Genomic DNA, 27,012 nt, shown 5'->3' with positions numbered 1-27,012 from the left:
CTCTACATGAACCAATACTTTATTCATTTTTTTTATCCACAATAAACTCTCACATCTAAATTTGAAGCACAGTTCAAAAAGATTCGCACGCAATCGTAGAAACCTACAAATCAGGTATGATCAGTGATAAAAGAGCAAGTATGCGAAAGAAAAGACCGATGAAAATGATTTCTTTGGCTTTTCTGTGAAAGAATGAGTCTTCTGCATCCATCAAAAGCGATAGAGGCACTAGAACCATGTATAAATGATTCACCAAGACCTACATCTTGATGAGTATATGATTCATCAGATTTGTATGTTTATATAAAAAGTGAACAAATAGTCACTGTGTTTTATTAAAGTGTAACACTTGTAGTACCATGTAAAATTAGAGGGTGTGAATGTGTCCAGAGACACATGTTATATTTTTATTACATGTCAACTATAGCTATGAATGGACCTATTGAATTCAAAAGACCAGCTGAGAGCAAGTTCTAATAATACATTTTACATGCATGTAATCTAATGAGTGTGTGTCTGCTGCTTGTTATGATATAATTCACAAAAGAAACTGAAGGAATAAATAAGAGCACATTAACCAGTAAAAGAAGAAGAAGGCGAGGAAGACATGGATGTTTTGTTCTTTATCTTGTGTATTGAATTTATAAAACGTTTAAATTTCTTTGCTAATCCTTGAAAATGTGTGTCTGCTGAAGGTTTTGTATGCCTTGGTTCGTATATTAAATCAACAGTTGCCCTCTGCTCTGGTATAGTTGAACATGCTAATGAATGATTGCTTTTCCCATACAAGCCTGGATCAGACCCTGTAAGATAAACATGTTGGTATATGGATGAAGACTTTGTGGAAGATATTGTTGCTGTTTCTTTAAGAGTAAATTCTGATGGGCATATATCAAGCTCTGTAAATCTCGAAGTGAAAGAAGACATGTAATAATATTAGATTTAGAAAAAAAAAGAAAAGATCAATGATCTTTTATATATTCGGATTTGATGTGTTTTACTCCAATCAAAACTTTTTGTATGACACTAATCCAATCTTTGGATGCTCAGGATAGACCTCCTTTTGGTTTGAAACAATTTTGAGATCCGTTTTCACCCAGAAAATAAAAAAGTAGAGCCATAGTTTAAAGTTGCTTGTGGACAGATTGGATGTTATATGAATTACATCATTGATTTCTTTTCTTTATATAGCAACCTACCCTTCATCATTGCATCTGTCTAAATTTGGCTGTATCACACACTAGATGTATTTTTTTATAGTTTCAATTAAAACTTTCCAAATTACAAAAATAGTAAACTCAGGTCATTACATGAAGATTACTAAAGAATTTTTGCTACTACTTTTTTTATAAATAAAGAACAGATTTTTTTATTTTAATTTTAAAAAAGTTCTGTGTCTACAATATATAACATATAATCTACAGTTTTAAAAAAAGTAATGTTTGGGTGGGTGTATATAACAAAAGTAATTATTCAAGGAGATATTTATATAATAAAAAAATCATACTTCTTATTGAGCATTGTTGGCACTGCTGTTGTCAGTAGAAGTGGTGTCGTTTTGAGCAGCACGGTTCTTGTAGACCATTTCAAAGAGCTTCAAAGAGCTGGATTGAAGGTCATCAATCTTGGCCTTCAATTCTTCAGGGTTAACAGAGGCGTCACCAGATTGAGCCTTCAAGGCTTCAGTACGAAGGGTGGTGATCTTTTCCTTGAGCTTTTCAGCTTCGGCTTTGTCGAGTTGTTCCTTGAAGTCATCCATAGCCTTTTCGGTTTCGCTCATGACAGAGTCAGCACGGTTGGCCATCTCGATGGTTTCACGACGAGCACGATCAGCTTCAGCATTGGCCTCAGCTTGTTGAATCATGTTTTCAATTTCGTCATTGCTCAAACCGGAAGAGGCGGCAATGGTCATCGATTGGTCACGGTTGGTAGCCTTGTCCTTGGCACTGACGTTGACGATACCATCGGCATCAATATCGAATTCGACTTGAATTTGAGGAACACCCTTAGGGGCAGGAGGAATACCAGTCAAGTTGAAGTCACCCAAAAGCTTGTTGTCACGGCAAAGTTCACGTTCACCTTGGAAGACACGGACGGAAACTTGAGTTTGACCATCGGCGGCAGTAGAGAAAACTTGAGCCTTCTTGGTGGGGATAGTAGTATTACGGTTGATCAGACGAGTAAAGACACCACCGAGGGTTTCGATACCCAAGGAAAGGGGAGTGACATCGAGCAACAAAATGTCAGTGACGGAACCGGCAAGGACACCACCTTGAATGGCAGCACCAATAGCAACAGCTTCATCAGGGTTAACAGACTTACTGGGTTCTCTACCAAACACTTGCTTGACAGTATCGACGACCTTGGGCATACGGGACATACCACCGACCAAGATGACATCGTTCACTTCCTTGTTGCTAATACCAGCATCCTTCATGGCCTTTTCACAAGGAGAAATGGTACGGCTGATGAGGTCACCAACGAGACCTTCGTACTTGGCACGGGTCAACTTGGAGTTGATGTGCTTGGGACCAGTGGCATCAGCAGTGATATAAGGCAAGTTGATGTCGGTTTGAACAGTAGAGGACAATTCAATCTTGGCCTTTTCACAAGCTTCACGGATACGTTGAATGGCCATACGATCGCCGGAAAGATCGATGCCAGATTCGTCCTTGAATTCCTTGACAACGTGACGAACGAGGTGAGAGTCGAAATCTTCACCACCGAGGGCAGTGTCACCGTTGGTGGACTTGACTTCAAAGACACCGTTTTGAATTTCGAGGATAGAGATATCAAAGGTACCACCTCCCAAATCGTAAACAGCAATAGTAGAATCACCAGACTTGTCAAGACCGTAGGCCAAGGCAGCAGCCGTGGGTTCGTTGATCACACGCATGACATCAAGACCGGCAATCTTACCAGCATCCTTGGTGGCTTGACGTTGAGCGTCGTTAAAGTAAGCAGGGACAGTGATGACAGCATGCTTGACCTTCTTGCTCAAGAAACCTTCGGCGGTTTCCTTCATCTTGCCCAAAACAAAGGCACCGATTTGAGAAGGAGAGTACTTTTGACCGTTGGCTTCAACCCAAGCGTCACCATTGTTGTGGGCAACAATCTTGTAGGAAACGGCAGGAATATCAGCTTGAACGGCAGGATCCTTGAATTGACGACCGATCAAACGCTTGGTGGCATAGACAGTGTTTTGAGAGTTGACGACAGCCTAAAGAGAAAATCATCAGATACGTCCACTCACACTCTTCAACAAAATCTACTTTACCTGACGCTTAGCAGCTTGACCAACCAACAATTCACCATCTTTAGTGAAAGCAACGACGGAAGGAGTGGTACGAGCACCTTCAGCGTTTTCGATCACACGGGGATTCTTGCCTTCCATGACTGAAACACAAGAGTTGGTAGTACCCAAATCGATACCAATAACAGGACCATTGACAGCTGAACTGTAAGAACGAGAGACAGTGGAGAGGACACCAGTCTATGAGTATTGTATGTGCTTAGCCTCAAATTTAAAAAAACACAATTATCATTATATACTTACGTTGCGTGTCAAGGTAGGCAAGAGACGTCTTTGGGCAACCTTGGATAAGTTGTACATTTTTATAGAATGAAAGGCGAAGAAGAAGAAAAGAAAAGAAAAGACGAAAAAAGCTTTATAGGCAAGGCACCTTTCAAAAAAAAACTTTTGCCGGGGTTAAATTTTAGAGCCATAATTGGTTTCCCGCTAGCTGTCCTGGAACTAGATCGAATTTGCTAGCAAAAAAAAAAAAAAAAAAAAAAAAAAAAAAAGAAAAAGTTCTCCGTGAGAACAATGAACAATTTTATTTTATACAGGAGAGGCAGCCAACAAGTCAGCGAAACGAGCGACCATTTTTTGCATTTCTTGAGATTTCTTTGCACTTGTTTCTAAAACTTCTTCATGGTTTGCAATATATTTTTCAGTATCGGGTTCAGTTTCCACTTCGTCCGTCAACCCCAATTCTCTCATCACTTCCAATTTAGCGTCTTTTCCTTTAGCATTGATGACCGCATTGGTAACTAAGCTGATACCCAACACTTTGATACCTGCATGACGGGCAACGACGACTTCAGGTACGGTTGACATACCAACCACGTCTGCACCAATGGATGCCAAATAACGTGCCTCTACTCTTGTCTCAAAACTAGGTCCTGATACCATACAATAGACACCTTCTCTGATGTCGTCAGGGGAAATGCCAATGTCAAATGCTGCCTTAAAAGCCAATTTACGTAAGCCGTAGGTATAAGCGTCTGAGACCGCAGGGAAACGGGTGCCGAACAGTTCCATGTTGGGCCCGATCAATGGATGAGTACCTACCAAACCAGGGATGGACAAGTGGTCATTGATGATCATGAGATCACCCACCTTGAAGGTAGGTTGAAGGCCACCGCAAGCATTGGTGACGATCAAGTATTGAACACCCAAGAGTGCCATCACACGCACAGGGAATGTGACCTGAGCCATATTGTGTCCTTCGTAAAAATGGAATCGACCGACCATGAAAACAGTAGGCGTACGGGACTCACCAAGGTGCCCAAACACAAGCTTACCGGCGTGACCGATGACTTCAATTTGAATCAGTACTCTTTTATAGAAAAGATACAAGAGGGAGAAATTTGGTTTCTTTTTTTATATACCTGTGCTTGAGACAAAGCCGGGAATATCTTGATATGAGAATTCAACTTTGGTTTTTTGGTCAATCGTAGTCACTAAGCCTCCAAGACCAGATCCACAAATGATGCCAAGTTTAACATTTTTAAAATCGGCTGGTAATTTTGAGGCAATATATTCGGCACTTGCTTTATAGGTTTCTTCAGTGATGGGGCTCATTTGAAAAGAAGGGAAAAAAAGAAGAAAAAGGACGAAAAAAAAAGAAGCCTGTGAATAAAATAGAGGTGAATATCGTATGCGGCATATGAAACTGAGGATGGTATAAAAATATTTTTTCCCTTATCATTTTACCTGAATATACTTGTATAACTGAATTAAAAATACCTACTCACAAAAAAAATAGAAAAATAACACTGTAAATGAAAACCTCATCAGTTTACTTTTATCTTTTACGTTGACAGTTGAATCAGTCATCTATTTTCTTTTGTTACTAAGCAACACTTTTGGAATAATTTCTTACAGAAATGAATGCTAAACATTCATCAATTTTCACATGCTCAACTGTCACATAAACCTCTTCTTTTTAAAATAACAAAAGAATCAACACGATCTATATTATAGTATTATTTGTTATGAAAAGAAGACACAAATGCTTGAAAATGTGTCTATCACAGAGTATTTTTTTATTCATTGAATAACATAGTTTCACCCCCTTCCCCTTTCTCCAAAAAAAAATACAGAAAATGGTAGGAGTGCACATAAATGTGACTGTTACATAAATTAAATACCAGAAAGGAAACCGCAATATGAAAATCAATTTTCATTGCGCATTTTCACATACGTTTTTTTTTTCTTTTTTTCTTTTTTTTTTTTTTTTTTTTTTAAAAAAAAATGATGATACCAGATTCATTGGAACTAGTGTTAAACTACAAGTTGTATTTCATAAAAATAAAAGAAAACTCATTTTGAAGATCAGATCGGTATTCAAGACGTATCTAAAACAATTCAAGAAATCTGTTCAGCAAGGAATCAAATCTGCATCAATCGATTTATAATATCAACAGCACCCAAGCTACTCAGATAGAGGTTTAATAAACGAGAGAAGCATGAACGCATGAGATCGAAAGGACAAGCTACCATTCGATGCAATATAAAAACGATACCAACAACTCTTTAAGCATGGAAAAAAAGTAAAAATAATATAAAACAATTGATTTGAAGAAACCTATTTGGAGAATAAACAAACATTGAATAAATAAAAATTGACTTGAGAAGAGTGAGAGTGTGCTCACATTCTGTTGTGTGAGCAAGAAACAAAGATATTATAAAATTTGATTTTTTTTTCTTTTTCTTTTACCAATATTTTTATACACAACAAAGTCATCAGCCTCATGAAAAAGGAAAAGAGGATTGCAACAAACCAGCAAAGGCCTATGCTCATTTAGATGACGAATCAATCTAGTTAAAAGGATGGTCTTGGCTAATCATCGGTGTTGGAGATTGTCAGTCTCCTTGATTCCTCAAGCGATGTTGGTCAATGCGGAACGATGATCAAATGAGCTTATGAATACAAAAAAAACAGAGTTTTTCTGAACACAATCGTCTCATGTTATTCAATGTCCTTCTTTTGTACGATGATGCTTTGCTTTGTCCCTTGTTTTTTTTTTTTTTTCACTGATGGTTGTAATTCAAACATGGATAGCAGATGAACATTTTGAATTAGATGCTATCTGTGATGGAAGAGATGGTTTAAATAAAATAGTTTTGTTTTCAATGTTTATGAATTGTTTCCTATTTTGGTGTCTGTTTGTTATGCAACCTTCATGTAACGGATGCACATATCCCGTGTAACAAACAATTTAAAACATGTGTGGCTTTGGTAAACTTTGTGTGGAATAAACTTTTATTGGGGTTTTCCGTAAATTCTATTGTTTCCAGAGAGAATATTTGCAGGTATAACTATTTACAGCACTTAAAGCATTTGGTCTACAAGAGTTAATGCCAAAAAGACAAGCAAAGTACAGACAGGAACACAGACTACACCATAACTCCAAAAGAGCATACGCAGCATTTCTTCCTCAAAAACATGATTGACTTGAGTGATTTGAACGAGGTTGATGGCTGTGGGTGTACAACCAAGGACGATCATCATGGTGACAAAGACAGGATCAGATGCAAGACTAGACCACTGAGATCCATAATTGATAAACAATGCAGCCAAAGGAATCACAAGAAAGGGTGTGAGGACCATACGCAAGACGATAGCGAGCGCAATCGGTTTCTTCATTTCTGGAGAGGCAGGTTGTTGAGATTGTGAGATGTCGACCAACTGAGCACCCAAACAAGACAAGATGAGGGGAACAGCTGCTTTACCGCAGGATTCGATGGCTTTGGTAAAAGAAGGATACAAAAAGGATTGTTTGTCGTACAGCAAAGGTTTCAACGGAGACAGTCCTACTATCAATGCGATCACGGCAGCATAGAGAGGAGGGGACATGACACTGTGAATACGTTTCGCTACAATTTTCCAAAGAGGTTCATCTGATTCAGGCTGTTTGCTTTGAGAGGTCAATAAACCAGTGGATTCATTGATGCTGGCTGTAGAACTCGTAGGGCCACGAGATGAGGCTAAAGAAGTAGAAGAAGAAGTAGGAGGGAATGATTGATAGCCTTTGGTGCTCACATTGATTTCTTCATCTTCGTGAATAGTAGATGAATCATCTTCGGTACGTTTTTGGAGTAATTGATAACCGTACGACCAACGGATCAGGTTACCAAAGATTGCAAAGAAAAGAGTATAAGAAATACCTCTGTAAGAATTGGTTTAGAGATTAGATTGGTTTGTTTCATTAATTTTCGTACCTTGCAGAAATTGATTCTGCCGTGTCATCTTCTTTCCAATATAAAGTATTCACAGCATCTGATACAGCCAAACTTGTAATAATAGCGATTGGCACAGAGTTTGAGTTCGAGAACATCACACAAGCAGTAACAAAACGACGATAAGCTGGGCTCAAACCGATCAATCTAGAAACCAATTGTGAACTTGTGTAATTGATGAGGGCATAAATGAGATAAAAGACGGGAATTGGCCAAAAAGCCAAGAGTTTCTCGAATGAGATGATAGATGCAATATTAGAAAACAATAAGCAAGGAGTAAAAAAGACGAGATTTAACTTGGATAACCACTAAGGAATGTGTTTAGTATCAAATCATAATTATTTATTATTTACCCTTTGCTTATCCATGTTAAAGTAACCTAATTTTGCTAATACAGCACCAAAAAATACAACAACCATGACTTGCAGGATAGCCTGTTGTTTATGAGTAAGAAATCAAAGGATTTCAAAATTAATTTACCTGAATGGAGGCTAAAATTAACTTCAACATGACTACAAAATAGAATATTTATTTGCAGGAAATATAATAAAAAGAAAAAAGAATTGAAAAAAAAAGATCAAAAACTTGACATTTTTAATTGTCGAAAAAAAAAAAAAAAAAAAAAAATTATTTTTTCATGATTTCATCATTATTTTATTTTCAGAAAGAGGGCGCTTTTAAGCAGATTTGAATAAAAGAATAGCGATTTGACCGTGGTAGAAATAAATAAAATGTTTGGATTCTACAATACAAAACATAAGCCTCTCTTCTCTCTTTCTCTTTCTCTCTCTTTTGTACTTACCATGAGTAACAAAACTACCAAAGTTGCGTCCAACAACACAGTGCCATGTAGCGCCTACAATCATTGAAATATGCTTTATTATTTCCCCTTTTCTCTATTTTTTTTTTGACTTTATAAACTTACCATATTTACGATCAAATTCACGCTTGATATGAGCTGCGATATCTTTTTCAATATTATATTTCTCTAAAGCTTGTGTTGAACATTCGATAGCTTCCTGCTGCATTTCTTCGCTCATATCAACACTCTTGATTACTGCTTTTGTATCAGACATCTTTTTTAAAAAAAAAAAAATAGATTATTTCATACTCGATTATAAATCATGTCCTTTTTCTATTTAGTACCTTTTTTTTATATGAATAACAATAAAAAGGGGAAAAAAAAGAAACAAGAAGGGCAAAAAAAAAAAAAAAGTTTTCATATCATTTAAGTCGATGGCGGATATTAAAAAAAGGAATATAACTTCACACTTGGTGTAACAGGTTATACTTCTCGTGTTTTTGACATGAATAGATGTGTGTTGGCTGCCTTTTTTTTTATTTCATTCGAAATTTGCACGTTTGATTTTTACTTCTTTAGTACACAAAGTGAATAAAGACTCAATCGCTATTTTCTATTGCTATCTCAATTTTTATTCATAAAATAAGTGAACAGAATACGGCAATTGCTTTTATAATGTTTAATCTCCTTCTTTTCAATTCATATCAAAAGATAAAACAAGTATAAAAAAAGATTTACAGTTCAAGGGATTATAGAACACACTTGAATAAATATGAAAACATGTCGATTTGAGTTCCCTTTTATTTTGCAGAGAACAAAAAATCAATTCAAAGCAGATGTGCAAAATTTAGCATAAAGAAGTAGACGTCATGTTCATATATTTCTTTACTGCTTACCAACAAAAGAGAGATGATCAGAGTGTACTCTTTTAAGAAAGTCTGTCATGTCTCTTGACATGATATCAAAGCCCTTGATTCTTTCTTTTACAGAATCAATCACAACGATTGCCTTTTTGATTATGAATCCTTATTGAAGCACATGTTAATCATCATCCAATATACAATCATGTATGGATCACACGCTATCCTTTCAACAAAAATCACTCTGTATTATTTTCCGCCAAAAAAAAGAACTATCCTTATTTGTCTGACTGTCTTAAAAAGAAAAGCTTCTCCTTTTATTTGTCTATAAAACTCTGCTTCCTTTTTTTATTATTTATTTACAATAAATCTTCCCATTCAGATTCAACCAAGTTTAAGTTATCTGTTCCATATTTATCCTTTGCTTTTTGACATGCCTTTCTTAATTCATCAGACACACTGGTTTGACTCTTGGTGACCACAGTATGAATCGTGCGCAATGTCTTTTCAACCATATCCTCATCTTCATCCTCTTCTGTATACTTGATCAACACCTTTTGGAAATCATCAAACGTACCATCCTTGACAAATCGAGTTGCCAAAGCTTCATTATCGATCATCAAACTATTGTACAAAAAGATAACCTTTCGAAGCATGGCTGCATCTTCTGTTGAAAGAATAACACGCAAGACATTGAATCCGTCCAATTTTTCAAACTCTAAAACGCCGGGTGTATTATGCTTGAGGAAACCAGAGATAGCATACAGCGCCTTGTTACGAACCCCCTTATCTGAATCATGAGCGAGCAAATTCAAGAGAGGCTGAAGACCACCGTGTGTCATAAATGCTGTTTGAGCTTTAGGGTTATTCTGAACGGCTGTACCGCATACCCAAGCAACACCCTTGCGTACCTCAGGTTCTTTAGCGTCTAATTGTTTGATAATAGCAGGCCATAATTTCATGTTTTCGATATTACAAGCATTATCGATGCCTTCAATAAGCTAAAATGTAGGGTGAGAACATGATATAGGGAAAAGATCATATCTTTGTTACCAATTCCAAGTTATCTAAAGCAATTTCTTTATTTTCTACAGTATCTTCTGGATTGCTAATACATTCAACAGCCTCTAAATACACACATGTACATGTTAGTTTATTTACTATTTTCGATTTCTTTAAATACCTTTCATTCGAGTAGCGTCATCTTTACCAAGAATAGCTTCTAATATTTTTGGATCGTATTTTGAAGGATCTGGCTTTGCTTCTCCTCTGCGGATAGCATCAGCCTGTTCTGACAAAGAGTTTTTATTGCTATTATCAACAGCCCACTGGAGTAATTTTTCCATTGTTTGAAAAAAGAATATATAAAAAACACTGGCTTAAATAAAAAAAAAAAAGAAAAAGCTCTGGAAACCACCAGAATTTTTTTGGCTTTAGAAATCAAAACAAGTCACAGTGAGACTGTCATTTTTGAACAAAAATCTTTTTTTTTATTCCTCTTGCGGTCCCCTGTTTCTTTAATTTCTCATGTCAAATATGAATCGTCTTTGTCGTTTGGTAGCAGTCAACAAACGATTTGTGTCTACACAACAATATGTTCCTGGACGTAAAGGATATGCACCTGGATTTCAAGCACCTGAAGGAACAAGAGAAACACCCAAGATAAATAAGAAACGTCGTGATATCGCCAGCTCACTTCCTTCACACCTTGGCTCTACAACAAAAGAAGAAGCAGCAGTCAACAGCCCCAAACAACTTTATCGTCGAGAATTAAAGATCACACGTCACAGATATGCACATGAGCTATTAGAAAAGCAAGGACAAAAGGATCTCGTTTCTGCTGAGAAACTGGCAGCAGCTGAAAAGAAGAAGCAAGAACTCAACACTTATTTCAGCCAAATCAAGCAAGACCAAAAGAAACATGAAGAAGAAGTTGTAGAATTGTTAGACTTGGAACTCAAGACCAAGCGTGTTGACAACAGAACAGAGTTACGCAATGAAAATAGACTTGCATTTGATGAAGCACAGAGAGACACAAGACGTAAAATGTTGCTTAAATTGTATTCACAAACAGAAGAATTCGTTACACTTGATAATTTGGATGCTAAAGTAGATGCAATCATGTCAAGTAGAAGACATCCTCAAGGATTAGATGAATTGATGAATAATTCAAGTGATTTGCATTTAGAAATTGAACAAAGAAAATCACAAATAAAGGAAGTTATGGGAATTTAAATACCATTCTTTCTTTAAAAATAAAAATGTATCATAAAACCAATTTCTTTTTTGTTCCATCTGTTGTGAATCTCATGGTTTGATATCCCTAAACAGGGCTTGACTCGATGCAAGATGAATGGGCTGTCATTCAAAAGAGCATGAATTTGAATACCGCCCACACAACTCAGGTAGAGCAGAGCATGGTATGAGAATCAACACTCTGGTGGGATCCAGGCCTTGATACAATCAATCTGATTCATCATTTTCATGAATGACCTCACCTTATACACTTTTGCCAAAAGATGGACTTGACAGTAACCAGGAAAAAAAAGTCATGAACTTGAGTCGACATTGATTCATAGCAAGGAAATGAACCAGTGTATGAGAATGAGAAGCTGAAGACAGCCAAAATCGTTCAAATATGAATTAGTGTAAGCAAGGGGATGATTCTATTCCTGATATTAAAAGTAAAGCATCTTTTAATTAAGCTCAACACATAGGAATGCAAGCCAAGATGTTCTCTAGGAATCAATTGATGGTATGTTTATAGAAAGTTCCTACAAGAATTTCACACTGTCTGACAATAAAAGCCTTGCCGATAAAGTGCTACACTGGTGCATATTAAATATATAAGCACTCTTTTGTTTAAAATTATCCAGTGAAAAAAAAAGTGTTCCTGACGACATCCCTCAAGAAGGATCTGACTCGGTTGACTAGAGAGTAGTTTGATGATGAAGGGGAATCAATAGACTGATTGGATACACAAAGAAATGAGTGATTCATAAATTTATTGTATTTCATCATTAATATGCCCTTCTGATTATTATTTTTAAAAGCTGGTCATAGCGTAAGAGAATCATCTTATTGGTCATGCGTTGTACAGAATTGGGCTTTATTTTAATGTTCTTTCACTTTATACTCTTATTTTTTTTTTTTTCACTCTTATTATTTTATAGAACACATTTAATTTTTTTATCTTTGCAATTATTATCCTACTCTTTCTTTCAAACCATGTCAACTTTAGAGAAAAAGGTATTTGCTATTAATGATAACACTCTAATAATAAATAATATAGAAATTACGTACATTCAGTCCTGTTATATTGTTTCATGATCACCAATATGTAGAGGCTGGTGATATCCATCATATTCATATCCCTTACAATGATAAACGTCAGCTTGATTTACACAAGAAGAGGATAAATGAAATGCTTGAAATCAATGGTAAATATTGGTTGGATATCATTACTTATTCTCGAGGTACCCTTTATTGCTCTATAAATGATCTAGTACCAATAGTATCATAGATCATCCTGAACCTCATTCACCTGTACCCTCACTTGTTTTATCACCCAGTCCACCTCCTGTTAATAAACATATGACAGGTAATAACAAACGCCGACGTGGGAATTTACCAAAAGCTGTGACAGCCATACTTCGTGATTGGCTATGTAAACACAAAAAGCATCCCTATCCAACTGAAGAAGAAAAAGCACAATTGGCATCAGAGACAAATTTGAATCTGAATCAAATTAGTAATTGGTTTATTAATGCAAGACGACGTATATTACAACCAATGCTTGAAGAAGAAAAAAGGAGTAAAGGTAATTGTGACATGTATACTTATTTGTTTATATTAATTATTATTTTTAAGAGCAAACATTGAAGAAGAGATCAACTATTCAATACCCACCATCACTGAAAGGATTAACGAGAAGGAGAAGTTGAATTTTGTATTATTATCATTGTTATTGCCTGGTGCACTTTTTTATATATAAACTTATCATTACTTTATTGCTTCAGATTCACTATTTATCTCTATTCCTTCATCTTCAGAATACTTCTTTTTATCCTTCTTCTTCTTCTTTTCTTTTTTCTCTTCATCATCCTCAGATCCTTTCTTTTTCATTTTCTTGTCCTCATCTTCATCCTCTTCTGAACCTTTCTTTTTATTCTTCTTCTTCTTTTTCTTTTTATCCTCTTCAGACCCCTCTTCATCTTTGTCTGAATCCTTCTTCTTTCCCTTCTTTTTCTTCTTTTCTTCCTTGTCATCCTCATCGTTTTCTTCTTCATCTGAATCTTTCTTTTTGTTCTTCTTTTTCTTTTTCTTATCCTCCTCTTCATCATCATCATCTTCCTCAGAATCCTTTTTTTTATTCTTTTTCTTTTCCTTCTTCTTTTCCTTGTCATCCTCACCTTCTTTCTTCTTCTTCTTCTTTTTTTTTTCTTCATCTCCAGAATGAACAAGGGGACTTAGACTAGACATACTAATGGCGTCTTTAATATAATGTGCTTTTACTACAACCATCGCTTCATCATAAGTAAACTAATAGGATTTGCTTAGCACATTTCATCTATCTTTTCCTTATCTCAATGATTACCCATCGTCTCGCACGCTTCTTTTGTTCGGGGAACTTTTTGGTTACTTCTTTAATTTCCATTTCATAAATCCAGTGATGTGCTTTTACTCCATGCTTTGATTTCTCAGTGAACACACCCAGATGTTTGTTGATAACGCCCTTCACACCTGCCTCTTCCCAAGTTTCACGCATAGCCGCCTGCTTTTGTGTTTCATCTTTTTCCCAGCCACCTTTAGGCTATAGGAAAGCATGAGTATTTATACTTTATTTTTCTCGTTAAGCTTACAATAACCCAAACATCGGGATGACTTGAAGAAGTGACGAGTAAGAAACGTTTACTGACGACATCAATCGGTAAACAACCAGCTACTTGTCGAATGCCATTTTCATCAACTACATCTTGCCCGTGTCCATGTCTAGGTGCCATGCTATAGTTGATCGTTTCTTCATTCTCTTCTTCTTTGGAACTCTCTCTTTTAAAAAGTGTCATTTTTGTTTAGAAGAAAGGGAAGTAATCCGGCCAGCATTTTTTTTTAGTGAACATTGGCAACACGATTACTATTTTTGGTAAACAAACAGCAATTCGAAGTTTGAGGACCGAAAAAGAAAGTGGCGCATACGTTAAACAATAAAATGACACACTGAAATGAAAGAAATACAACTGTTACCGAAGTAAAGGACGAAGAAGTGGTACAAGCTCTCTCAGCCACGCTTTATTTTCAATATAATTAATAAACTATTTTCCCCTTTTTTTCCTAGATCTTTCAAGCTGAGCAATGTAATTCAATTTTTTTTTTTTTTTTTTCCAGGGAGGGATAAGATAAAGTATATATCGGGCCAAAATCATTTTTTATACCAGGGCCGGGTGTGTATCACTTCTTTGAATTATCCATGATCAAATAAAATCCTCTAAATTGAGGATACTTGTCCATCTCATCCATGGTTTTCACGATGAAGTTCGTAAAGTATCCAGCCTCAGTTCCTCCTTATGTTTTTGTTGCAGTGACAGTTGCCTTTCTTTTTAGTAGTAAAGAAAAAAAGCAAAAAGTGAACAGCCTTCACCTTTTTTTTTATCTCTTTCTCGAGATTCCCATCCTGAAAGAAAAAAAAAAACGGCTCGGATGTTCGCGTTCTTCTGGATCAAATAACTTTGAATCGAGTATACTTAACATTTACTATACGTAATTTAATCGTACTACAACTTGTACACATATTTTGTTGTGTCAATAGTTACTCATAACAAATACAGACTTCAGAACCTAGGTGAGGAGGTGATTATCACTACTATTGGTGTCTGAAGCAAGATGAATAGAAACATGTGGCACTTTTATGCTCAAGAGAGGTCTAGAAGCTGTTTTCAAATAAAGTGTTTTCGTGGGGTGTAAAGGCAAAAGACAGAATCTCTCTTACTTTTTTTTTCAGCTTGTTGGAAGGACTGATGTACTTGAGACTTTAAAGGAGTAGTATTGAAATAACTTTTACTCGTCTTTATGTATTACTTTATACGTGACAAAATTATGAAAGACAACATGCTTTATTTGAACACCAAAGCAAAGAAAAGTTAATCAGATTGATCATAGTCGATTAAAATGAGTTGAGACCTCTTTTATTAATGCTAAATATCAAAAGTGTGTATTATAGATAGTTCCATGAAATTGAGTTGTATTACGGCAAAGGATCTTGCTACTAAGATCTTGTGTTGACAACAAGTCATTTTCTAACCGCTTGCTTTGTCATATCTTTCTTCTTCCACTATAGTATATACTTGATGAGAAAGATCACTGTTTATCTAGTAACGATGAGTAAATTTGAGCGAATGTAGTAGTCTAGCGTAACTACGTGAATCGTTCTAAATATGTAACCACTGTTGTCTATTATAGTGACAGCACACCCAAAAGTTTGGTTTTTCAATCAAGCAAGATCGCTTTGATATTGTCTCTTACTTCTTCTACAGCTCAGAGTTTGCTTTTTTTATTGACCAAAGTTTGCTTTTGTTTAGATGGCTCAGATTCGTTTTTGTAGCTCTAGTTAATTGTAAAACAAACTTTCTTTTTGTTTTTTGGGGAGGGTGGAGCCAATGCATATCGCTAGCCCTCCTTTTCGGATGGCTTTTTGTACCATAATGTATATTAGAGGGAAAAAAGGGAATAGATTGTTACGATTTTATCTTGAGGCGATTATATCTAAGATGTCTGGTTTCTATAAGGTAATGATACTCTCAAAAGACGATTGCTTTGTATTTGAAGGGTATTCCCTGTTTATAGATAATGATCTTAACAACATGGATGTAAGAGGAAATAAAAAAAAAATTATTTATTGGCTTTCTTGGCCTTCTTCGTTGTTTCAAACTTTGTTTCGAAAGAGAGACGTATGCGCTCTCTTCCAACTCTCTTTTCTTCGTTTGACTTTTTTTCGTTCACTTTAACAGCAAACTTGTTAAGCTCACACTGTATAGAATACGTCAGTACACTGTTGCAATGGTTGGTTTGTCTGCAATTAATACCTTGACAAAATAAAAAGCTTCAACAATTGAAGGCAAATGTAAAATCTAGTGAATTTCTTCAACCAGACAGAAGCGATCAATTGCCATAGGCATATAAATTCCATCAGCAACAAGCATCATTTGGAAAAGCGTACAGCAGAATCCTATCAAAGTACCTGTATTAGACAGCATGTTCTTTTTTAGTACACGACGCTCTAAATAAGAGTATACCTTCGACTAAAAGGCCAAGTGATGAAGGGTTTTGCACCCCAAACGAAGTTGCTCGTCCACAGAGCCTTTCATCTGCTTCATTAATTTTACATAGTCGTCTTCAGGTTGGTACTTGCTTGTTGTCCCTGGTCTTTTCACCTCAACAAGGAAAAAATAGAGCTCTTTGCTCTTGACCTTCGTACCAATCCTGAAGTCTGGCTTCTTTCCATTTTGATCTGGCTTGTCAATCCTAACCATGAGCAAGATATATGGCGGTTAGTGTATATATAAAATAAAAATGACTGGGTATAGACTCACATAGCATAAACAATGTCTTTGCTTTCATCTTGAAGCAACACTCTTCGAATCGCCGGCATCATATGCTTTTCAGTAAAAGAGGCTTCAGAGACGTCTGCAATGCAAGCGCGGAACTGACTCTCATGTCTGGCTAGGCCTTTGACCATGCTCATCATGTCTTCCTTTCTTTTTCTTCTTTTTCTTCTTTTACTTCTTCTTTGCTTTCTTCATCATCTTCTCCAACTCTCTATTTACAAATATTATTAGAAAAAGCTATTTTTTTGTACTGGTTCAACTTACTGAGATGTTTGGTACTTATAATATGACAACAGTAAAAAGTCAATAGCTGACAACTTTTATTTATGAAGTAAGAAAAAGGAGAGAAACAAATAATTCAGAATGAATCTTGGATTATATTGTCTGACTATCAATTGTATAGTCTGGCGTGGATTGGACTGAGATCAAAAATAATAAATAAAGACATCATTAATGACCAAACACGACACCTACGTCAGCTTCGTTCTTGCAGTACACAACTGCCTTGGTGGGTGCACGTTCCAACTTGGGCTTCAAGCCACGAACCAACGACTTCAAAGCATTGCAGGTATCTTTATCAAAATACCTAGCAACACACCTTTTAGCATCGAACTTGTTCAAAGGGAAGATATGGGAGAGGGAGCTAGAGTGAGAAAATTTGGCCCAGTTGAAGTTAGTGTGTGAAGAGAAAGAGGAAAAATAGATCTTTGAATATTTACAGGATTCTCAAGCAGTTTATATCATTGTTTCTATCAACTTCGCCTATCGATTGCTGCCTGAACCTCTTGAACGCCTTCGTAACATTAATGTCCTTAACAAGAAGCTAAAAGTAATGTTTATATCTTATTCAACTATAGGTATCCACGTGCCCATTTACCTCCTCCTTCGGCTTCCACTCCTTCTTTCCTCCACCCAGAAAGTAATTTATTTTTTTTGATCTCTTCACCTCAACAGAAGAATTCGACGAATTTGACAGTGCTGGGCTTTGAGCTAGAAGAATACGAATAAGTATAAATTTGGTTCTTGCAAATGGGGACCTCTTTGAGCATACATCTTTCTCTCTTTGCATTTATTATGATATAGACATCACCGTTATTTTTGAATTGGTTGAAGATGTTGGACATTTTAAAGAATATTGTTTTGTTGTTAGACCTTTACCATTTTTGACAACATTAATATTACTAAATAACGTTTCAGTAAAGAAAGAATAACTTTCGTTACATCGTATTTATTCTCATCAAAATTATTTTGAAACTACGACTTGATCAAGTCCTAAGCAAGTTTTGATTTGCTAATATCGTTACACAATTACCAAATCTATACCAACCAATAGTGGTCTATGTGGAAACATGTTGTACAAACCTGTCTATAATGTAGCTACAGTACATATTAAGTGATTTCAATTTTTTAACAGCTACGAATTTCGATTTAAGAGTATGTTCTATTTAAGGGCGGTCAAAACTTTAGGAATATCCACCCTTAAATAGAGCGACTACTGTACCTTTGAAAAATTATAATATCTCCATTTGCTCTCAATCCATGTTGGCCGCCTTTCAAATTCCTTTCATTTTATTTCAATGAAATTTGGACAAATAGCTCATCATTAATTTTGGAACAAATTATTTCAAGTCAAAAACAAATAAATAGATAAAATAAAAAACAAGATGGTTTCAAAAAATCTATATGACAAAGATTTTAAGCAAAAGTAATGAGTTGCCTCTTTTAATGTCTTGTTCTCATCCTAAAATGCATTGTGTGCTTGATCTTTCAGCCATTTAGCTTTCTTGTAATTTCTAATTGTTTTCTTTTTTCTTTGAAATAAGATATTGTCTAATAAAGCACTAATAAACATGAATTTGGAAATTATTCTTATAACTTGTACGACCCAAAATATCCTTTCTTACACAAATGAGAAAAGTAACCCAGAGAATACCTTTTTCAGAAAAGACTTGTTTATTTTCTAAAATCAAAATCATTAAAAAAAATTGAATACCCTGCATTAAGTATATAATTTACGTAAAGTAAACTACAGATATTTATTTTATTATAAAAAATACTATGAATCAATTCATTTTGAATCGCTTTTAATCTTTTCTTTTTGAAAAATAAAACCTAGAATAGGAAGCACAATATCTTATGTAACACGAATGTTTCTTTTTTCATGCAAAAATCCTATTCTTACTCTTTGCAAAAAGAAAGTCTTACACATATTCCATTTCTTCGATCTTCATAATCTCCCATTAAATAAATATAACTAAGGATATCCTTATTTTTGTTATATATCGTCTCTATATATTAAATTATTAGTGCATATGTAATTTGATCTTATACTTTACTGAGTTGTAAGAGTTAGTCAAATGGCATTTTTGTGAAAAAAAAAAAAAAAACAAAAAGTCATTGATTTGATTTATGCTATTTTTTTGTTGATATGTATATTCTTTTACATTCGATGCAACAAAAAAATGAGTTTTGGCTTAGTATTTCATGTATGCAAAAGAGTAAAAAATAGACGAGGTATATAATAGATATAGCAAACGAAGATAATTTAAATTTGTCTATGTAAAATTATCTCCATTTTTACTTTTTTTTTTTATTTTTCTTTTATACTATATTTATATAGTTGAAAGAGGAATTGTAAATTTATATGCATAGGTACCTAATTAATTGAACTATGTCTATGAGAAAAATGTTATCATTGAACATGGTATCCTTTTTCAGTTGGTGAATGTACGCATAAGTTACAAATTAATATTTTAATTATCTTCTTTTTATGATTTCTTCGTTAAATTGAGTCTCTTTACGCAAAGCATTAGAGAAGAGGGGGTATATTGGCAGTTTTCACACATGGCTATCTCTGGATATTTTGTTTCTTTATTAAAAAATAAGGCTAGAACTGTCATAAAGTTAGCCTGACCTATAAAAGACTTTATTTTTTTAATTTTTTTTTATTATATGGCGTTCTTTTTTATTTTGGTCGTATTGCTTTAATATACGTCTTTCTATGATGATTTTTTTGGCCCGTTTTCATATTCATCTTTTTAAAAAGATACATTTAGCTTCAATTAATGATAAATTTGACGTTCTTGCAAAGTACTAAACTAAACAATTACATTAAGGATCTGAATATAAATAACAGATACAAGATAAAATGATACAATGAGTAAGTTAGGAAGAAAGATGAGTATGTTTTTATAAATTTTGGATATTAGGATAGAAACCTTTATATCAACCAATCATGAAGTGTTCAAGCATATCAAAATATTGATCAAGTTAGGTTTGTATCAATATGTAACATACATGATGACTTATTTAAGGGTTGTATAATCCAGCTTGATCCTACTCTGAAGAACAGTTTTGCCAATGGTATAAAGTGAATAATCAATTATTTACCATTCTCAAAAGCTATATCAGTAAAAAAGATAATATGGACTTGCTATTTCAAAAATATTATTCAGTACACTAATGGAGTAAGAGATTATATGAATATCAGATTACTTTTATCAACCAATGGAAATATTGTGGATCAATCTGTTAACAGAAACCTATTCACATATTTTGTTTGTAAATTAGTTGCATGTGTAATGAAGGAACAATTATACAGTAAATTTTACTTTTCATTGTGTTTACAGTAAGGTGGGTCTTTGTATGTGAGGTTTAATGATGTACAAGTATAGCTTGTATGCCGTTCTAGTTCAAGCTGAAATTAATAAGCTTTAAAACTATAGTCCATGTTTACGAATATATAAGCATGCTTATTTTGCTAAAGGAAAGCATACGATATGTTCATACAAATAACATGAGATATTTATCCTCAAAATAGTCAAGTATAACAAATATTCATTCTCTCAAAATTATAAATATACACATATTCCTTTCTTAAATAATATTTTAAAAGTAACATAAGCGAGATGATATAATTTATCTGTTATCCCAAGAGCTACGACAAATCAAGGCACAGGATGATTATAGTAATACTGATAGGGTATATGAAGTGTCAGTCTCAGTCATCAAGACATAAATAACATAAGAATAAAAGTGCTTACCTCCGAAAAGTAAAGCAATCATCGATTGCAGCCTAGTTCTGCTTCCTTTTCAGAAGAGAACGGCAAGAATTTTGTTTACAGTGTGGAATTGACTGTTGTTTAGAAAGGCTTAATGAAGCCGGGAGTATGACCATATCCATAAATGAAAGACCAGATAGCGAAAGAAGAAGACCAGGTAGCGAGGCAATAGGAGTTTTTTCTTTTTCTTTTTACGCATGTTGTTTTTAAACTGAAAGGAAAAAAAAAAAACGATGAATAAACAAAGCAAGTCTTCCATTCACTCTTTTTAAACGTCTTTTTTTCTTGGAACACGACGCGTACCCCTGTTTTATCACTTTTTATCTTATCAGGTCAGTTATGATGCAAAAATTGATTGTTCTTTAACATTTGCTTGAAGCAACTTATCCAAAAAGAGGATAAGGTATAAATGTAACTCTCATATCAAAGTTCAAAACTACGTCTGCCTCTTCTATATGCTTAGCAAAGAAGCAAAGAGGCGTCCCTTTTTTTTGTAGCTTTCTAGAAGAAACATGAAACAAGATCTACCTTCTCAAGGCTTTGAACATCTATCACACTTTTTTTTTAACTTTGATGCTGGACAACAAAAAGGCTTTATGTAGTGTACCTCATATCTCTTTCTATTCTTTAATATGGTCTTCGTATTCTTCTTTCTCAGCTCTTTCTCAGTTTCAACGTTAACATCGTTGATGCTGTTGGCACAAGATGAATTTTTAGATTTTACTTGTATAGATAAATCATGCTTTATTTTCCCAAAGAAAAACAGAGCGTGTTAAACATCTTAAAGCCATAATTGCGGACGTAAAAAAAAGTCTGGAAAACGCACATTTATATACTTTTACCTCTTCTCAATAAACTAGTTTAAGCACTTTGAACTCAACAACTATTAGTCAGAATGAGTGGCCTTTGTTGATGGCTTCGTTGACTTTGTCTTATCTCTTTAAGTCATGTCAACCCTTTAGACGTTTGAATCTGTCTTTGGATAATTACTCTCCACTGTCAAAAGCTCGATTTTGATAAGTCAATATTAGGACCTACTACTATGAGACCTGACAGGCGAATACTTTAGTTTTTTAACAAGTATTCTCGAAAAGGAAATTGCTTTATAAAATTTTGTCGAAGGTAAAAAAAATCATGAGTCTCATTGAGTCCTACGGGCCATATACTGCTCTGTGCCGTTTTGGTACTTGCTGTGACTATATCAGCAACACTATATCAAGATTATATTTTCTAAACGATATAGTAAATGGAAAAAGTTTAAGATTTCTAAGGGATAAAGAAACGCTCTTGAAGTACTTTAAATTGGGAACCCATTGCTATCATTTTCCTCTCCTTGTCTTATGTTTATAAAAGACAAGTTATACTATGATTTTATCAAATGAACGAATATGCTTCCCTTCTTTTTTTTTTATTATTAATTCATATAATACAATTAGTAAAAAATACCTCAGCTTGGGTCTATCTAAATTTTGTCAAAAAAGATCAGCATGCTTTTATTCATTCTACATAACTCTGTTACTATCTGATGCAATACCAAAGTCACCTTTTTCAATATTTTGCATATGGCGCCCCAAATATATGTAAACAATTTGCAACGATTTACAAATACCGAAGCGTTTTTTATCTGCTGTTATTTTCTCTTTTCATTAGAACTATGTCCTATGTAAGTTTAAATATGTAGCTTAAAAGCAAACTGTAAAGTTTATTCTTCATTTACAAACACATGCACAGCGATCAAACCAAATAGATAAAATTAAACAATTGATGGAATTCACTCAATTGAGGTTTGAGAAAAAGAAGATTAAAAATTTTGTTCTTATTAAACAAGCATATAAAGTGAAAAGGACAGTATCCAAACATTAAAGGCTACCAATTGGAATTTACAGCTAGCTATTAATTCTTTTTACGAGAGTAAAAGAAATGTCGATACTCATAAAATCAGGTCAATGTTTAACAAATACAAAGGTAAAGATGTCATATATACCAAAAAATACATGTTCGTTTACATTTATCAGATCCCCAAAGGCCAGATATCATATCTGTTGATGGAACCATGAATTTATGCAATGACTTGGACATTGAACCAACCCAACTTGAATTCCTCTTGCTTTCACATCAATTAAACTCGGAAAGGATGGGTGAATTTTCTAGAGAAGGGTTTATAAATGGTTGTACACAACTAGAAGCAGACAGTATTGATAAATTGAAAAAGAAACTTCAAACGACGCTTATAAACAACTATCACAGTGATGAAGGCTTCAGAAAAATTTATAATTACGCATTTTTGTTTGGAAGGCAAACAGGTCAAAAGAGCTTGGGTAACAAGTATATTATTTTATCACTCATTATCTATCACTTATTTACAGTTATTGTATAGGATTGGAAGCAGCTATTGAATTGTGGAGATTATTGTTGGGCGATAGATCAAGTTTACTAGAAGAGTGGATAAAGTTCTTACAAGAATGTCACAATAAAGCCATTTCACGCGATACATGGAATCTCGTAAGTACTCGACCATTATCTGTCTATGCAACTAATTGTTTTTAATAGTTTTTGGATTTTGTTAGTCAAGTCGATATGAATCTTGAGAACTATGATTCTGAAGGTGCATGGCCAATTTTGATTGATGAGGTAAATATACTTCATGACTACTACCTGTATAGTGACTAATTGGCTCTTTAACTACCAATAAAAAAAGTTTGTAGAATATAAAAAGCAACAATAAACAATAATAAACTTATTTATACACAGTTGTGTTCCAATGATATATTCTTTATTGCATACAAATACAAAGGTTGTAAATCATTTGAATGTGTTTAGATTTCAGCTAATTCACGAAGACGACGAACAGTGGAACGAACAGTGGCAGCAGCAGTAGTACTATAAAAGTTTTAGATACTCCAAATACATAGTTTCCTGAGATAAACTTACGAAACGGTGTAAGCACCACCGGCCAAGGTCTTCTTACAACCCTTACACTTCCAGATACCGACAGCAGTACGCTTGACAGCGTCCTTACCACAGAAAGTACAGGTGTAAGTGGCGTGTTGGGTAATTTCCATCTTCTTTACGGTCTTTCTGAGAGAAGCACCATAACGAGTACCGTATTTACCAGTGATTCCGACTATAATGTAAGTGGTTGATCAATTGTTCATCTATCTCAAAGCTGTTTTTCTCATTTTCTTATTTCTCTCTCTTTACCTTTCTTAGTACGCTTAGCCTATGTGAATTATCAAGTAAACGTTAGATGGGATGGATGCATGGATGGATGGATGTACTGCTTAGACTTACCATGTTGAAACAGGAAAATAAGAGGGAGGGTAAGCTAATCTGTGAGACGAACAAGGCTATACAAAATCCCAGTGCTTTTTACACTCCGATATTTTGGGTCATTCTTACACAAGCCTTCATATTTATTCAGTTTGTGCCTGTCATACACGAATTAAGAAAAATTTGAGCTTGAGGACATCTACACATTTCATACCAACAAGCTTTATATAAGCTTTTTTTTTTTAATAACGCTTACCCTATTTTAAATGCCATCATTATATAGACTGTCACAGCTTTTCATGTATAGCTCCCAAGTCTTTTGGGACGATTTCATACCAAATTGTCCAAAATCGATCCAAAAGACTTGGGCATTCCAGTAGCATCCTTTGATCATACAACAATTAATAGGATCAATGCAATTAAAAATATCGAATTATAAATGTAGAATGAAACTAGGAAGCAAAGACACCATCATCTTTTTCCTTTACTCAAATTGACAAGAATTTCAAATTGAGAGGGCTATTACTCCTAATTTAAGGCTTCCAAAAAAAATACGTTTCATTACATAATAAATGCCAAGCAGAATGTCTTTGAGGGCTCCTTTTACAGATATCTAGATCTTAAATCTAATAATTTATACTCATTGCATTAAAGGAAAGATGGAAGCCAATTGATGTATCATTAGGTATTCAATTGCTAAGCTTTAACTGTCTGTATCAGGTACCTTAAATGACATCATTGATTACAAAGTCTTTGTACAGATCAATATGGCATTTAGAAAAGAGCGTATGAGGATATGAAGCTATGTTTTGTAAAAAATGTACGGACGCTGAAATAAAGTTTTTCCAAAAAATCATTCACTCAGTTTCATATTACAAGGTAGTTGATAGGCTTGTGGCTTTCTATCAATAATTTCTATAAAGCTACTGAATAGTATAAACAATTTTTAGAACAGAAAGGGTTGGCACAAGATGTTTTAATAACAAAATATTCTGTCACTATAAGAACTATTGTGATAAATATAAAAGAGAAAAACATATTCAAATGAAGATAAATCCATATGAAAGTGAGTAGACCAATAAAAAATACATAAAAAAACATTTTGGCATAAGATCTTAGTTCAGTGATAGTTCATCTTTATAGAGTGTCTAAGTTATTAGAAAAGACCCTCTTCTCAATCGAATTCTGGAGCATAGAAACGTTACATGGCAGAAAATAAAATGAAAATTAACAGAGAATACATTCTACATATTAATTTGCTTTTGAAAGATAGCATCTTTGGTATACATCATTAAAATAAGTGGTACTATTTGTACGTAAGAATAAATAATTGACAAATGGTTGAACTTCTAACTTCAAGAGCTGTTTATAATGTATAAATAAATTTCTTTCTTTCTCCAAGAAAATGGACAAAGCGAAGCTGAGCAAATGTGAGCTGTGACTAGATTGCAGTAAATTTCTCATTTGTGACGTAGGAAATTCTCTGTTAATAGCCGATTTATCCGCTGAGCAATTTTGACTTCACTTTTTTTTTTTTTTTACTACAAGCACTGTGTCACGTATACAAGCAGAACAATTGACGTTTAAAGTAACCTTAGTACAATACAGGCCTAAGATCTGTCATTGGTCATTATGACGTGAAAGATAATGATAAGCGTGCTTACGCAGCAAATGAGCGCCATTAAAGTTCAGGGGAATAACCCAGACAATAGACCACTGACATAATAGTAACAAAAAGACTTTTAAATTTCCTATATTTAAAAATTCTCAATTTGAATAATTGAATACCTGTATATTACTTTTATGTAAGTGCATAGTTGGTAATAAAAGAGTAAGAGAAAGAACTCTAAATTTCTAAGTATAGGGTGTTGAATCACATTGTCCATACGCTTAGCAGTTAATATGCGAATAAGCCATTTACACCCGGATCATCACCTGCTTGATTTACCATACTAGAAATCAATGACATACTTCATCTTTTATCTCTATTTGTTGATACAAAGTCAGTATAAAAAAAGGGTTCAAAGGCCAGGCAAAGTTAAAAATAGCGGTTTTAATTTAAAGGCTGTGCCACAGAGTCTTTTAACACTTTATTGAATCATCTGGTCTGATATACTTAGGGCTTCATGTATCACAATGGCGCAGTACAACGCGTACCGTTTTTTCATTGGCTAACTTCAAAAGAACAAAGATACCTGTCTTCTGTTGCTACGCGACGAAATCGGAAAGCCATAGCCTTTATTACAGAAAATTTATTGGTGCACAGATCAAGTAGATTGATGACCCCTTCAGGCTTTTTTAAAAAAAAATATAAATAAGTGAACTTTCATCTTTTCTTTTTCAATCACACAAACAATTCAAATATATATTAAAAATGACTGTTCAATGGGTTTACGCTGCAGGATCCGCATGGGTCACTCTTGATTCCGCAACTCAAAATTTAATTGAATCCTTATGGAAAAGAGATGTAGCAACATGGATCAACTCCCAGACTTTTCAGGGACCTGTTTACGTAGATACAAGCGAAATGGTTATACATTACAACGATTATTTATATACAATTGCAAGAAGAAAGTGCTAAGTCAGCATTGTTTAATTTATGCCAACTTTTTCCTTTTCAGCTATCAATATGGAACCGTTTACAGATCAAAATAACAAACGATACGTAAAACGACGCGTTTTTATGAATTACACTTATGATCAACAATATATGCCAAACAAATCAATGCCAATCCTTTTATTATGCCTTTAGCACCTTATTAGACTTGATATCCCTCTCTTTATTATACCTTTTTCATTTTGAACATTTCCTATCACACACCATTTGCATCCTACATTTTTTATCATTATGTAACTTACTCAATCCTTTGCTTTTTTTTATTGTTCAAAT

At 34.4% G+C, this 27,012-nt stretch overlaps 11 protein-coding genes across 11 annotated transcripts; 3 read left to right on the top strand and 8 right to left on the bottom strand.

The window, feature by feature from the left end:
* Positions 1 to 1,510: 1,510 nt before the first annotated feature.
* RO3G_00999 (hsp7-like protein) lies at positions 1,511 to 4,867 on the bottom strand (the record flags this gene model as incomplete). The annotated part of the gene is made up of 5 exons (XM_067655590.1): positions 1,511 to 3,220; positions 3,278 to 3,493; positions 3,557 to 3,697; positions 3,848 to 4,602; positions 4,675 to 4,867. 5 exons carry the CDS (start codon positions 4,865 to 4,867, stop codon positions 1,511 to 1,513), a joined length of 3,015 nt encoding a protein of 1,004 aa, XP_067511691.1.
* A 1,753-nt stretch (positions 4,868 to 6,620) lies between these two features.
* Positions 6,621 to 7,896, bottom strand: RO3G_00998 (uncharacterized protein; the record flags this gene model as incomplete). The annotated part of the gene is made up of 3 exons (XM_067655589.1): positions 6,621 to 7,458; positions 7,511 to 7,836; positions 7,882 to 7,896. The coding sequence occupies 3 exons, from the start codon at positions 7,894 to 7,896 to the stop codon at positions 6,621 to 6,623; spliced, it is 1,179 nt and encodes a 392-aa protein (XP_067511690.1).
* A 309-nt stretch (positions 7,897 to 8,205) lies between these two features.
* RO3G_00997 (dynein light chain 1, cytoplasmic) lies at positions 8,206 to 8,604 on the bottom strand (the record flags this gene model as incomplete). Its single annotated transcript, XM_067655588.1, has 3 exons — positions 8,206 to 8,270; positions 8,331 to 8,384; positions 8,454 to 8,604. The coding sequence occupies 3 exons, from the start codon at positions 8,602 to 8,604 to the stop codon at positions 8,206 to 8,208; spliced, it is 270 nt and encodes an 89-aa protein (XP_067511689.1).
* Positions 8,605 to 9,549: 945 nt separating this feature from the next.
* Positions 9,550 to 10,152, bottom strand: RO3G_00996 (uncharacterized protein; the record flags this gene model as incomplete). Its single annotated transcript, XM_067655587.1, has 1 exon — positions 9,550 to 10,152. The coding sequence occupies one exon, from the start codon at positions 10,150 to 10,152 to the stop codon at positions 9,550 to 9,552; it is 603 nt and encodes a 200-aa protein (XP_067511688.1).
* A 574-nt stretch (positions 10,153 to 10,726) lies between these two features.
* RO3G_00995 (uncharacterized protein) lies at positions 10,727 to 11,425 on the top strand (the record flags this gene model as incomplete). Its single annotated transcript, XM_067655586.1, has 1 exon — positions 10,727 to 11,425. One exon carries the CDS (start codon positions 10,727 to 10,729, stop codon positions 11,423 to 11,425), a length of 699 nt encoding a protein of 232 aa, XP_067511687.1.
* Positions 11,426 to 12,418: 993 nt separating this feature from the next.
* Positions 12,419 to 13,134, top strand: RO3G_00994 (uncharacterized protein; the record flags this gene model as incomplete). The annotated part of the gene is made up of 4 exons (XM_067655585.1): positions 12,419 to 12,439; positions 12,483 to 12,630; positions 12,714 to 12,941; positions 13,061 to 13,134. The coding sequence occupies 4 exons, from the start codon at positions 12,419 to 12,421 to the stop codon at positions 13,132 to 13,134; spliced, it is 471 nt and encodes a 156-aa protein (XP_067511686.1).
* Positions 13,135 to 13,192: 58 nt separating this feature from the next.
* RO3G_00993 (uncharacterized protein) lies at positions 13,193 to 14,193 on the bottom strand (the record flags this gene model as incomplete). Its single annotated transcript, XM_067655584.1, has 3 exons — positions 13,193 to 13,732; positions 13,788 to 14,003; positions 14,053 to 14,193. The coding sequence occupies 3 exons, from the start codon at positions 14,191 to 14,193 to the stop codon at positions 13,193 to 13,195; spliced, it is 897 nt and encodes a 298-aa protein (XP_067511685.1).
* Positions 14,194 to 16,314: 2,121 nt separating this feature from the next.
* RO3G_00992 (uncharacterized protein) lies at positions 16,315 to 16,931 on the bottom strand (the record flags this gene model as incomplete). The annotated part of the gene is made up of 3 exons (XM_067655583.1): positions 16,315 to 16,412; positions 16,662 to 16,708; positions 16,777 to 16,931. 3 exons carry the CDS (start codon positions 16,929 to 16,931, stop codon positions 16,315 to 16,317), a joined length of 300 nt encoding a protein of 99 aa, XP_067511684.1.
* A 310-nt stretch (positions 16,932 to 17,241) lies between these two features.
* RO3G_00991 (uncharacterized protein) lies at positions 17,242 to 17,915 on the bottom strand (the record flags this gene model as incomplete). Its single annotated transcript, XM_067655582.1, has 4 exons — positions 17,242 to 17,434; positions 17,511 to 17,614; positions 17,669 to 17,781; positions 17,843 to 17,915. The coding sequence occupies 4 exons, from the start codon at positions 17,913 to 17,915 to the stop codon at positions 17,242 to 17,244; spliced, it is 483 nt and encodes a 160-aa protein (XP_067511683.1).
* Positions 17,916 to 22,506: 4,591 nt separating this feature from the next.
* On the top strand, positions 22,507 to 23,518 carry RO3G_00990 (uncharacterized protein; the record flags this gene model as incomplete). The annotated part of the gene is made up of 7 exons (XM_067655581.1): positions 22,507 to 22,515; positions 22,584 to 22,636; positions 22,690 to 22,763; positions 22,868 to 23,170; positions 23,230 to 23,354; positions 23,403 to 23,483; positions 23,516 to 23,518. The coding sequence occupies 7 exons, from the start codon at positions 22,507 to 22,509 to the stop codon at positions 23,516 to 23,518; spliced, it is 648 nt and encodes a 215-aa protein (XP_067511682.1).
* A 150-nt stretch (positions 23,519 to 23,668) lies between these two features.
* RO3G_00989 (60S ribosomal protein L37a) lies at positions 23,669 to 24,146 on the bottom strand (the record flags this gene model as incomplete). The annotated part of the gene is made up of 4 exons (XM_067655580.1): positions 23,669 to 23,732; positions 23,784 to 23,976; positions 24,054 to 24,072; positions 24,144 to 24,146. 4 exons carry the CDS (start codon positions 24,144 to 24,146, stop codon positions 23,669 to 23,671), a joined length of 279 nt encoding a protein of 92 aa, XP_067511681.1.
* Positions 24,147 to 27,012: the final 2,866 nt, after the last annotated feature.

This window comes from Rhizopus delemar, genomic scaffold (genome assembly GCF_000149305.1).
Source record: "Rhizopus delemar RA 99-880 supercont3.1 genomic scaffold, whole genome shotgun sequence".
Lineage (NCBI taxonomy): Eukaryota > Fungi > Mucoromycota > Mucoromycetes > Mucorales > Rhizopodaceae > Rhizopus > Rhizopus delemar.
The sequence above is the reverse complement of the archived record's forward strand: the minus strand, read 5'-3'. Positions and strand labels throughout refer to the sequence as shown.